Source organism: Ovis canadensis, chromosome 18 (genome assembly GCF_042477335.2).
Source record: "Ovis canadensis isolate MfBH-ARS-UI-01 breed Bighorn chromosome 18, ARS-UI_OviCan_v2, whole genome shotgun sequence".
Taxonomy (NCBI): Eukaryota; Metazoa; Chordata; class Mammalia; order Artiodactyla; family Bovidae; genus Ovis; species Ovis canadensis.
This window is the reverse complement of record NC_091262.1, coordinates 55,474,736-55,487,113: the sequence shown is the minus strand read 5'-3', so window position 1 is coordinate 55,487,113 and position 12,378 is coordinate 55,474,736. Positions and strand designations below refer to the sequence as shown.

Below are 12,378 nucleotides of genomic sequence, written 5' to 3'. Positions count from 1 at the left end.
CAACATTCAGAAAACAAAGATCATGGCATCCGGTCCCATCACTTCATGGGAAATAGATGAGGAAACAGTGTCAGACTTTATTTTTTGGGGGGTCCAAAATCACTGCAGATGGTGACTGCAGCCATGAAATTAAAAGATGCTTACTCCTTTGAAGAAAAGTTATGACCAACCTAGATAGCATATTCAAAAGCAGAGACATTACTTTGCTGACTAAGGTCCGTCTAGTCAAGGCTATGGTTTTTCCAATAATCATGTATGGATGTGAGAGTTGGACTGTGAAGAGGGCTGAGCGCCGAAGAATTGATGCGTTTGAACTGTGGTGTTGGAGAAGACTCTTGAGAGTCCCTTGGACTGCAAGGAGATCCAACCAGTCCATTCTAAAGGAGATCAGCCCTGGGATTTCTTTGGAAGGAATGATGCTAAAGCTGAAACTCCAGTATTTTGGCTACCTCACGCGAAGAGTTGACTCATTGGAAAAGACTGATGCTGGGAGGGATTGGGGGCAGGAGAAGAAGGGGACGACAGAGGATGAGATGGCTAGATGGCATCACCGACTCGATGGATGTGAGTCTGAGTGAACTCCAGGAGTTGGTGATGGACAGGGAGGCCTGGCGTGCTGCGATTCATGGGGTCGCAAAGAGTCTGACACGACTGAGCGACTGAACTGAACTGAACTGAAGGATTGACTGAGAAGTTTTAGTAAATATTAGCTTTGATTTCTTTAAGAGACTGAGGATGTAACAAAAGTTGTACTTGGAATTGATAATGTTTAAACAACATGATGTGGTGGTTACTTTAAAGTTTCATTAAGAGTTATAGAGCATTTAGAAAGATAAAATTATGAATTTTGGCCTTTTCAGTATTTCAAAAGAATTTTCAATGTGTTGTATAAGTGTTTTCTGTTTATTTATTTGACTGTGCCAGATCTTAGTTGCGGCATGTGGGATCCAGTTCCCTAACCAGGGATTGAACTTGGACCGCTGCACTGGGCACATGCAGTCTCAGCCACTGGACCACTGGAGAAGCCCCTATAGCATTTTCACTTTTGGAGAACAAGGGCAGTTTATTTATGTTTCCCCTTGTTTTAGAGGACTGTTAGCCTTTTAACTTGAGGGCAAGAGAGCAGTAGGTCATAATCTCAAAGTGGCATAGACTTTAAGATGTCATTGACATGGTACATCAGAGTCCACTATGATTTGGCCTCTGAACACATTTGTGACTTTGTGTGTTACTGTGTGTAATGTCCTGTAAATTCTGCCTTTTGTTTTATTTTTAGTTTTATTTTCTTTTCTGTTAACGTGCTGTTCAAGATTATGCATTAAAATTTAGCCTGTAAAACAAAATTACATGTTTTGTTTTGTTCTTTGTTATAGCAGCCTCACGTCAGAGCATTCGCAGAGTATCACTGGAGGAAGTTCTGGAGTTACTAGGAACAGGGTTTCTACGTGGGAGTTCAGGATTTCTTCGAGCCAGTGGAGATATGCTGAAAGGAACCAGTTCAGTCAGTAGGGATGTTCGAGTTGGAGTTACTCAGGTTAGACTCACAAACCAGTATCTAAATCTAATTCTCACTTGCCCGTGATGAAAGTTTTAGTATCTGACTCCAGGCAGACGTGATACTGTGCTAGGTCACCACTTACACTCTCATGTTTATAAATAGATGTGGTGAGGCCAAATACTTTATAAAAGAGCTAGATTATAAGTGAGAGAAGCCTGTTTATATAAAGCCAGTGAAATAGGCTATTGCAATGTATTTTCAGTTCGTAATAATGGGAGACTTGTTTATTTCCTTTGAAACATAAGCATTTTTTTGTTTGTTTCCAGGCCTTGGGCTTCCATGTGTCTTGTGTTTTCACATGTTTTCCATTGTGTTTTTGTGTGCTTATAGAGTTCAGAGTTAAGCTGTCAGGTACATGATATTCAGCGTGGGCAATATTATATTTCTATCTTATATGGTTTCTACTTCTAAATAAAGATTACAGAATTGTAATTTCCATAAAGGCTTAAATTCTTGGTCCTAAATAAAACTTAAAAAGCTAAACCTTGGGAAAAGGGTCTTTGAATAAGAGAATATAGAGGTCTTTGGATTCTTTCTTTGAATTTTCTTATTTTCTAAACACACACATGTGTTTTTTTAATTCACATATAATCCTCATCATTTTATACTGTATGATATTAGAGTTCATGAAAATATAAAATGTCCCAGCATAACTGTAACCTTTTTAAAAAACAGATTACATGAGATAACTACTCTCTATCTCTAGAGTAAGGCAAACCATTAACATTCATGAAGATAAAGAATAGTGATTCATCACTATAAACTTTCTTTTCTGTTTTCTAGAACTGAATTCTCTTAGAGTTATGGTATTAGACCATAGTTAATTCTTACATTGTGTTTATTTGTTTGATTTGGGTTTTCTTCTTCAGAAGGTTAAAGAGCTTGAATACTTTGTTCAGAAAAGTCACAGGCAAGTTTTACTGATTAGCTAGCTACACTGGCTGTCCTGAAACCTTGCAAGTCTGACCAAAATGAAACACAGGCAGCATAAATGAAATCTCAGTTGAAAGACTAGGTACTTCAATTTTGGCTTAACAAGCAAAGAATTGTACAATATTTATATAGCTAAAGTGGCTACATAAATGATGAAAAACTAAAAAATATTAATAAATTCTGCATATATAATGAAAGATAAAACATTAATATAGAATTGAAATTATTTCATTCTGAAGATAAAACTCATTTCTATTTTTTAGGCTTACGTGGTATTTATTTCAACACTAGGAGGAGCATGGCTAGAGAAAAATTTTGCTGCCTTTCTTTCTCATATCCTAAGCCTGGTTTCACAGTCACACCCTAAGGCCACCCAAACTCAGATTGATGCTGTCTGCAGTCGCCGTTGTGTTTCATTTATCCTTCGAGCTACTGTTGGAGGCCTTCTTGGAGAAAAGGCTCAAATTGCTGCTGCTAAGGATATTTGCCAGGCTATCTGGAAGTTAAAGAAAGTTATGGGTATGGATCTCCTAAGACAGTCTGTTTTAAAACAGTGCTAAAGAAATTGTGCCTTTGGAAAAGCTGGACTGGTATATAATTATGTTAATACAAAAGAAGCTACCTTTATAATACAGGTCAGTTTTTTCGGAGTAGAGCAGTCTATGATAGATGAGACATAAATTATCTAACTTGATAAGAACTATTATATACATGTCCTGATCTTAGAGGATGGTGGGTAATAGTTCCTTAGAATTCAGAGTCTCTCTATACGAGTTAAGATACATTCTCTTTAAAACAGTTAGTTCATCTCAGTTCTTCTACTGTCCAAAGTCCACTCTGCTTATGGAGTTCTCCCTTTCAGGGCCACTTGCTAAAAGAGTGATAAGGCATCTATAATCAGCTTGCTTGAACTAAATTGGTTATATCAGTTCAGTTCTTTCTCTGTAGATGCAAGTCCCATTTTAGTATTTTAGTTACTGCCTCAAGGATTTAATATATATCAAGTGGAGGTATTTTTTTACCTTTATATGTTTCTACTCCTAATACTTATTGCCTGTAATACATTTTAATAAAACAGCAATGCCTAGTTAATTTTCCTATTTCTATCAGATGCTGTAATGAGTGATGGTAATTTGGAAACCCGGCTTGGCTCTGCAGATGTAGCTGCCAGCCAGCATATGCTGGTGTGTGCTTTACAAGAACTTGGAAATCTCATACACAGTCTCGGCACCACAGCTGCACCTTTGTTACAGGATTCCAGTGCAGGTATCTGTTGTTTGTGACTAGTCTGAATACTTTGTTTTCACGTTTCCTTTTAGACAACTTTTCTCTAAGAAAGAAAAGCTCCTTCATATCTCTCATTTATTATAGATTTATTAGGGTCATTTTACAAGATATATATAATCAAGATTATATAAAATATGTATATATTTGATTTTTTTTTTCCTTTTAACTTTTGTAGCTAAAGGTTGTTCTCTAGGTCTCTTCCTTACTCTAACCCCCTTTCTGGAGATATTTAAGATAACATGGAAAAATGGAGAAGTAATCCTGAACTTATATCTTTCATCTGCAGTGAAAGTATTAGTTTCTATATGGTACATGTAATTTACCTCCTCAAAGGTCTTCTAAGCATTCTCTTTTCTTTCTCTTTGAAAATTATTGAGAGATAATTCACATACTGTAAAATTCACTGGTTTAAAGTACACAGTTCAGTGGTTTTGGCGTACTCACGAAGTGGTACAAACCCCACCACTGTCTAATTCCAGAATGTTTTCATCACCCCAAGAAGTCCTAAATGACCCATTAGCAGTCATTTTGCATTTCCTCTCCTTCAGCCCTGATAACCACTAATCTATTTTCTGTCTCTGGATTTGTCTGTTTTGGACGAGACTTAATAAAAATAGAGTCATATAGCATGAGGCCTTTTGTGACAGGCTTCTGTTATGTAATTACTATTAAAATCATCTCTAATGGCTTTTGTCCTTTGACTGTGATACACAATTCCTGCTGCCTAGAGCTTACATTATATTTGGTTTGTATGCAATTTATTGTAGGGCATATATTGGTTAGGTAGCAGTCGACATGAACTGTTTGTTACACGTTATGATGAAGGTATATGTTGAATTGTAGCAGTACAGACTTTCTCCTTCCTGGTGGTAGCATTTGCATTTCATTGTCTTCATAGTGCTTTAGTAGCCTTCTGGGACCTAGTGAAGCCTTGATTTTGTTCAGCATTTTGTTCTCAGGTAAGAGCAATATGGTAGATAGGGAGAATACTAATTACATAGATAAATATGCCAGAAAGGACTTAAAAGGAAGCTGACCTAAGATGTGACATTTCTTCTCAACATGTTTTTGTTATTAATTTCTAGTACCACATTAATGATCTCAGATCAAGTAAGCAGAACATTGGCTTATTTAGGAAATAAAACTTTCCTTTGTCTACTGACTTAATTTAAGCCAATTTTCATGTGATATATTAGTAGAAGTAATTCTTAGGTACAAAAAGAATTACTGGCTTTTGATAAAGATAATATATATTAAATCCATGTGGCCGCTTACTCTTTATGCTCTTTGATGACAACTTTATTTCTGTAGCTGAGTCATTGTTTGTTTATTCCATCCTTGCAGGCATCCTTGACAATGTCATTTCAGTTACTGTTCATCCTAGCATTTCTGTTCGACTAGCAGCCGCATGGTGTCTGCACTGCATTGCTGTGGCACTGCCTTCCTACCTGACGCCACTCTTAGATCGTTGCCTCGAAAGGCTTACTGTGCTTAAGTCTTCACCCGAAGCAGTGACTGGCTTTAGTTTTGCTGTGGCAGCTCTGCTTGGAGCAGTGAAACATTGTCCTCTAGGAATTCCTCATGGAAAGGGCAAGGTAACGATTTCATTCTTCACGTATGATAGTGACATTTCAAGCATTTCCTAAAAGCCATCATTGTCTTCCTGTGTGTCACCCAGGAAGAACCATTCAAGACAGGTTTCTGAGCTATCAGCTATGCTACTACCTAGTGTTAAGTATCATTAATGTAATAACGGTGAAAAATGAAGGGATAGTTAAAAATATCATATCCACACTTAAACAGGAGTTGGTTTTAGTGCCTTTTGTTAGAAATACCTCCAGTTAGTAAGATACTTTGTTCCTGAAGGCTTTTTTCTTTTTTGTGGGGCTTATATATTCAGCTCTGCCATTCCCTTCTCCAGGGTATCTTCCCGATGAAGGGATCAAACCTGGGTCTCCCTCATTGCAGGCAGATTCTTTACCATCTCAGCCACCAGAGAAACCCATATGTATCCTATAAGCATACATTATCCATAAATGTGAAATATCCTATTTCTCCCTTCTTTTGTTTTAAAACACTATTTCTTAGACTTTTAAAATATAATATTTTAAATTAATCCCACTGTGCTGTGAAACTGCTTCATTGTGAAATTATTGAATACTTTTAACTATGGTTATGTAGTATACTACCTCTGGAAAGACTATTATCAGCCTCAGTAGTGTGCAGAACTTTAAAGTGAGTTTCCTGTAATCAAATCTTCTTTAAAGTAAAAGTCAACTTAAATTTTAGGCAGCTTGAACAGTTGTACAATGTTTTCATGTAAACTCTACAAAGAATTATAGGGTTGCTGTGTACAGAATTAGGGTTGCTGTGTACAGTCTAATATACCAGTGTTTATCCTGGGAACCTGACGTTTTCTTTGTTTCCTTTATGACATTGTCCTATGGTATAGTGTATGTGAATGATTATCTTTTATCATGTACTTTTATTACATGTAAGAATTAATTTTTCAAGAGATTGTTTTTATTAGTTGCTATCATTTGTCATTACCTATAAACTGATATACTTGTTTTTACCGTTTTCTTCTATACATCAATAGATTATTATGGCGTTAGCAGAGGATTTGCTGTGTTCCGCTGCTCAGAACAGTCGCCTTTCAGCTCAGCGCACACAGGCCGGATGGCTGTTGATTGCTGCGCTGATGACCTTAGGTAACAGTTTTGTGGAGGGCTTATAAAACTACAAACTACGTGGTGTTTTCTGAATATAAACATTCTAATATATGATTTGATAAGACTAACTTAAAGTTGGATATATACCAGAATTTAAATATTCATATAAAAATTTTTCTCCTAGCAGTCACTGTAAGAAACCATATACTTCTTTTATCTAATTCTCAGAATGTTTTCAGATGTCTTTATTTGAAATTCTCTTTAAGACCAGTTTATGAGCCTTAGTTAGGATAAGCCAATTTGATCAGCTTTCACACTTAACTCTGGTTTTTCCAAAAATCATTCATATCTATCCTCAAGAAAAAAATTTTTCCACAATTTAAAGATAGGCAAGAGAACATATGATAGCCCATGAATCCAGTTCTGTAATTGTTCTGAGAATCAGTGACACTAATAAGGTGATTACATTGATGAGGATAGGGCACATTTAAATTATATTTATTTAAAAATTAGTAATTATTTTATGATCATGACTGTTATATTTACATCCAATAACTTTAAAACTCAGTTTTATGACTTTATTAAAACTATACTCTAATTTTCTTTTTATACTTGTTTGGTTTAGTTTTAAGATATAAAACTTGATGGGTTTGACCAGCAAACCATTTTGACACTTCTGAAGTAATTTGATCTAAAAGGAGCTCAGTTAAAATAAGCAATCATAAATGAAGAGCCACTTTAAGTAATGTTTTTGAGGTGATTAAAAAGACTTACTGGACTACATCAGAGTTCAGCCTATGGGCCAAATCTGGCTTGCCGCCTATTTCATACAGCCCATTAGCTAAGAATGGTTTTTATGTTTTTCACAGTTTGAAAACAAAAATAGAGTGTTTTGTGATACATGAGAAATACATGAAAGTCAGTTTTCAGTGTGCATAAATAAACTTTTTGTTAAATACAACCACCATCGTTAGTTTACATATTGTTTCTAATGTTCAGGCCCTGCAGTGGCAGAATTGAGTAACTGCAGCAGAGATGGTATGGCTTTCAAAGCCAAAACTGTTCACTCTCTGGGCCTTAATAGAAATGCTTGTTGGCCCCTGGCATAGACAATGGTTTCACAATGTGATGGGAATAATGTGGTCAAGCTTTTATTTACTCCTGTCTAGGTGTTTCCTGCCTGCCATATTGATTGTTCTTGGTTAATTAAAAAAGAAAATAAACTACTTAATAAGTATAATGTTTTAATGAACAAAAGCTTTCAAAACAGGGTAATCCCATTGGAAGAAAACTACAAGAGAGCCTTTATATAAGGGATTAGAGCATCCTGTTTTGTGCATATTCATATTCAACATACCAAAAGGATAAAAAAATTAATGTTTTTTAATTGTTTTCTTGGGCTTTAAAAAAAATACGTTATTCTTTCACTTTATTATCTGTTTTTAGAATGTGTTGCTGTCCTAATTTCAAAGATGAGTGAGATTTTGCTTTTACGTATCATTATAAACTCACAGATTGTTATATATTTATGTGTTTCAGTCCATTGCAGTCATTATTCCTTTGATCCTCAAATTGTCTTTGGGAGCCCCTGCTAGTTGGTTCCTGTGTCCTTTTTTTTTTAAATTTTTGGTTGCACTGGGTCTTTGTTGCTGTGCGAGGGCTTTCTCTACTTGCAGCAGGTGGGGGCTGCTCTCTAGTTGTGGTACACGGGCTTCTCATCACAGCGGCTTCTCTTGTTGCAGAACACAGGTTCTAGGTGCATGGGCTTCGGTGGCTGCAGCACGCGAGCCCAGTAGTTGTGGGTCACAGGCCTTAGAGCATGCGGTCTTCAGTGGTTGTGGTGCACAGGCACAGTAGTTCTTCCATGACATGTGCAGTCTTCCCCGACCAGGGACCAAACCCATGTCCCCTGATTTGCAGGCGGATTCTTACCCACTGTACCACCTGGGAAGGTCCCCTGTGTCCTTTTAACATGAACCTAGTGTTCTTTTGACAACATCTTTATTTTTGACATGACAAGATGTCTCAGCTTTTACATCACGATTTCTGCTTCAGCTTACAACCAGTTGTTTTCTCCAAGGAGCTCTGATTATATTTGGTGGAGTGGAATTTAGGTGACAGTCTGTATATTGTCACCCTGCTTATTTAACTTCTATGCAGAGTACATCATGAGAAACGCTGGGCTGGAGGAAGCATAAGCTGAAATCAAGACTGCCGGGAGAAATATCAATAACCTCAGATATGCGGATGACACCATCCTTATGGCAGAAAGTGAAGAGGAACTAAAAAGCCTCTTGATGAAAGTGAAAGAGGAGAGCAAAAAAGTTGGCTTAAAGCTCAATTTTCAGAAAACGAAGATCATGGCATCTGGTCCCATCACTTCATGGGAAATAGATGGAGAAACAGTGGAAATGGTGGCTGACTTTATTTTGGGGGGGCTCCAGAGTCACTGCAGACGGTGATTGCAGCCATATAAAAGATGCTTACTCTTTGGAAGTAAAGCTATGACCAACCTAGACAGCATATTAAAAAGCAGAGACATTACTTCGTCAACAAAGGTCCGCCTAGTCAAGGCTATGGTTTTTCCAGTGGTCATGTATGGATGTGAGAGTTGGACTATGAAGAAAGCTAAGCGCCAAAGAATTGATGCTTTTGAACTGTGGTGTTGGAGAAGGCTCCTGAGATTCCCTTGGACTACAAGGAGATCAGTCCTGGGTGTTCATTGGTAGGACTGATTTTGAAGCTGAAACTCTAATACTTTGGCCACCTGATGTGAAGAGCTGACTGATTTGAAAAGACCCTGATGCTGGGAGGGATTGGGGGCAGGAGGAGAAGGGGACGGCAGAGGATGAGATGGCTGGATGGCATCACCGACTCAATGGACATGAGTTTGGGTGGACTCCAGGAGTTGGTGATGGACAGGGAGGCCTGCATGCTGTGGTTCTTGGGGTCGCAAACAGTCAGACACGACTGAGCAACTGAACTGAGTGCTTTATTGATTTTTGCCTGGCAGTTTTAACACCTCTTATGCATTTTCAGCATTTCCTTCACCATTTATAGTTTTCATTGTCATTTTTAATATATTCACTGTTCTGAAGAACCTAAACTCAGGTAGACCACATTTAAATTTATTTCTCAAATGTGAACATTTCTAACCCCTTCGGCTGCACTTTCCAGTTTCTCTGATGCCATATTAGTGCCTTTGATTCAATTGCAGGCATCTACATGTGTGTTTGGTTTTTGTTTGATCCAGTGTTATTCTTGGTGTGAATAAACTTACTCTTGTTTAACTTTGTAATTACTATAAACTCACATTTGTTAACTTACTTTACATACACTTCTGAGATAAATTATCCTCATACCTCTCTGAAAAGTGATGCTACTTTCTTCACTGTTGAGTTAGTGAGATATCTTAAGGGCAGATACTATGAAACTTTTTGTTAACTGTGGATATTCCCAGTGACAGCATACCTGCTTTGTTTTTTGGTGTGTGACTAAATTTTGCATTCAGAATTTTCTCTATTCCCACAGCCCACTGTATATGAGTGTGCCTGTGCGCACAGTCACAGAAACCTTTAAAGTCACCTATTCCTAATTGCCTTACTCCAGTTTCCTTATTTTATCCCAGTCCTAGGATGTTTTTAGTACTACTTCCTCAAAGAAAGTAATAAGCAAGGAGTGAATATGGCTTCTTTTACTGTATTCAGTTTAAAAATATTGCTCTGAAATCTTAAAAAAAAAAAAATTTGCCTTTGGATTTAATCATGTCTGATTTTTGACCTGGAGCAAGTTGCTATCAAAAGTTAGAATTAGGGTACTTCCCTGATGCTCTAGTGGTTAAGACTCTGAGCTCCTAGTGCAGGTGGCCCTGGGATCGATCCTTCGTCAGGGATCTGGATCCCACGTGCCACAACTAAGATCTAACACAGCCAAATAAATATTTTTTTAAAAGAATTACTCTCAGGATGCAGTGTTGTTACCAAAACAGTAGTACTTTGCATTTATGCAGGCACATTAGTTTTTTAGGCTTAATTTAAAGTGCATCTGTTGTTTGGCTCAGGACAAATCTTTGGAGATAAACAGTGCAGGTTGGTCTAGCTTCATTTTACAGTTCAAAGAAATTTTGAGGCGTAAGGAGGTCACAGCAGTAGTAGAAGAGCAGACCCCAGAGCCCAGACTTTGCTGGCAGTTCCTTGTTTTTCCTCTCTCTACTCCAGTGCCTTCAGATAGTCAGTGATCCAGTAGTACATTTGTTGGAACTAGAGGGACGAAGTAACCCAGCAGTAGTGGATTCAAATATGTTTCTTGTAAAAGGGAAGGGTTTTAAAGAGGAACCACTTCGGGTTCTTGTACAAATGACAAGTTGAATAAATTGCAGGTCCTGCGTTTGTCAGTCACCACCTTGCGCGAGTACTGCTCTTGTGGAGGTGTGTCTTCCCAGTGTCTCCTAAAGACCTAGAAACAGAAAAGAGCCGAGGAGACTCCTTCACATGGCAGGTAACCTTGGAAGGACGCGCTGGTGCTCTCTGTGGTAGGTTGAGTTTAGTCTTTCTCTCCCTTTCCTCTGCCTTTTTCCATCTTTTAACTTCACATATATGTGTATGTTTTAACTTGAGGGGGAGAATCTGCTTCTGGTGATTTTTGTTATTGAAATAATTGATTTGTTGGCAATTATTGTAACAGAAGTATGTAAAAAAACAAATTTAAGCATTCTTCTCTTTGGGATATTTTATTATAATATGATCTACCTGAGAAATGTCAAGATTGCTTTGTGTTAAGTGGGCATTCATTTCCCTTTTCAGAAAAACTAGGGTTGAAGTTAATTAATATCGACTAAGTATGGTTTCTATTTAGCTTTTTATATATGTGAACGTTGTACCCTTCTACAACACACAGACCATTAAAAATAGTATCCACATTGAAAATTTGAGTTAAGGAAAAGACATGGAAGCACAGACTTTTTTCTGAAGCACATTTTCTTAAAAAACATCTTTTTTAAGAGTAAAAATGACATGAATAAACAAAACCAAAATCAGTGCTTCCTTGAATCTGAGTCTAAATTTTAAATATTCATTTTTTTCTACATATGTGATAACTCCTAATGAAAACTTGTATGTTTCAGGTAACATCTGTAAAACCTAACATGCCGACTTAAATTCAGCCAGGTTCCTCAGAACTAGTGTAGAATTGGTAGACTTGAAGGTCTACTTTGAGTTTAAGGGCTGAGTAAAACCCCAAGAAAGCAACATTTTGTTGATTTGGTTTTCGGTCTCCTTTAGTAATTGTAGGAAGTTTGATTTGTTTTTTTGTTTTTTCTGTTTCACTAGAAGTAGAAGCCACTAGGTTCCTTTTTTTACTAGAGTTTCAAGAATTTTTTTGGTTTTCACACATTTCTCTATTCTTAAAAAGATGTGAATGCTGTACCAAAATTGAATGCTTGCTTTCATGCTTCATTACATTCTGCTGAGTCAGGGTCTGTTCTGTTTTTCAGCTATCAAGAGCTTTGTCGCCCACTGCGGTGATCTCCTTACTAAGGAAGTAATGCAGCATCTTCTTCCGCCACTTCCTTGCGCTGTGGATTTGCTAACTCAGTAAGGATCTGCTGTTTAGATTTGATACAGATTTTTAATAGCAATCCTTTACCTGCTGGTTATGTAATAAAATATCTAATATTTTATGAAGTACATTAATGATGCCAAGTTTCTGCAGTTGGTGAATGATTTTCCATTTGTAGAGGAAGGCAAACATTTAGTTACATGATTTTTTATTTTTTTAGGGTAGGCTCTTGAAAAATACATATTAAAAGGGAAGGAAAGTTACTTGGTAGATAATGTATCTTCCTTAGTTACATGATTTTTTTTTTTTTTTTTTAGGGTAGGATCTTGAAAAATACATATTAAAAGGGAAGGAAAGTTACTTGGTAGATAA

The 12,378-nt window shown here is 37.1% G+C and overlaps 1 protein-coding gene across 8 annotated transcripts in view; it reads left to right on the top strand.

The window, feature by feature from the left end:
* Positions 1 to 12,378, top strand: part of HEATR5A (HEAT repeat containing 5A) — a 97,461-nt gene that overhangs the window by 26,980 nt on the left and 58,103 nt on the right. For 7 of the 8 annotated variants that reach the window (XM_069559445.1, XM_069559444.1, XM_069559442.1 and 4 more), the window contains 7 exons: positions 1,374 to 1,534; positions 2,755 to 3,010; positions 3,602 to 3,757; positions 5,123 to 5,373; positions 6,378 to 6,489; positions 10,829 to 10,981; positions 11,942 to 12,041. In XM_069559445.1, coding sequence (XP_069415546.1) covers positions 1,374 to 1,534; positions 2,755 to 3,010; positions 3,602 to 3,757; positions 5,123 to 5,373; positions 6,378 to 6,489; positions 10,829 to 10,981; positions 11,942 to 12,041 — 1,189 coding nt within the window. The remainder of the gene's footprint in view (positions 1 to 1,373; positions 1,535 to 2,754; positions 3,011 to 3,601; positions 3,758 to 5,122; positions 5,374 to 6,377; positions 6,490 to 10,828; positions 10,982 to 11,941; positions 12,042 to 12,378) is intronic. The other variant, XM_069559443.1, reaches the window with a different exon arrangement.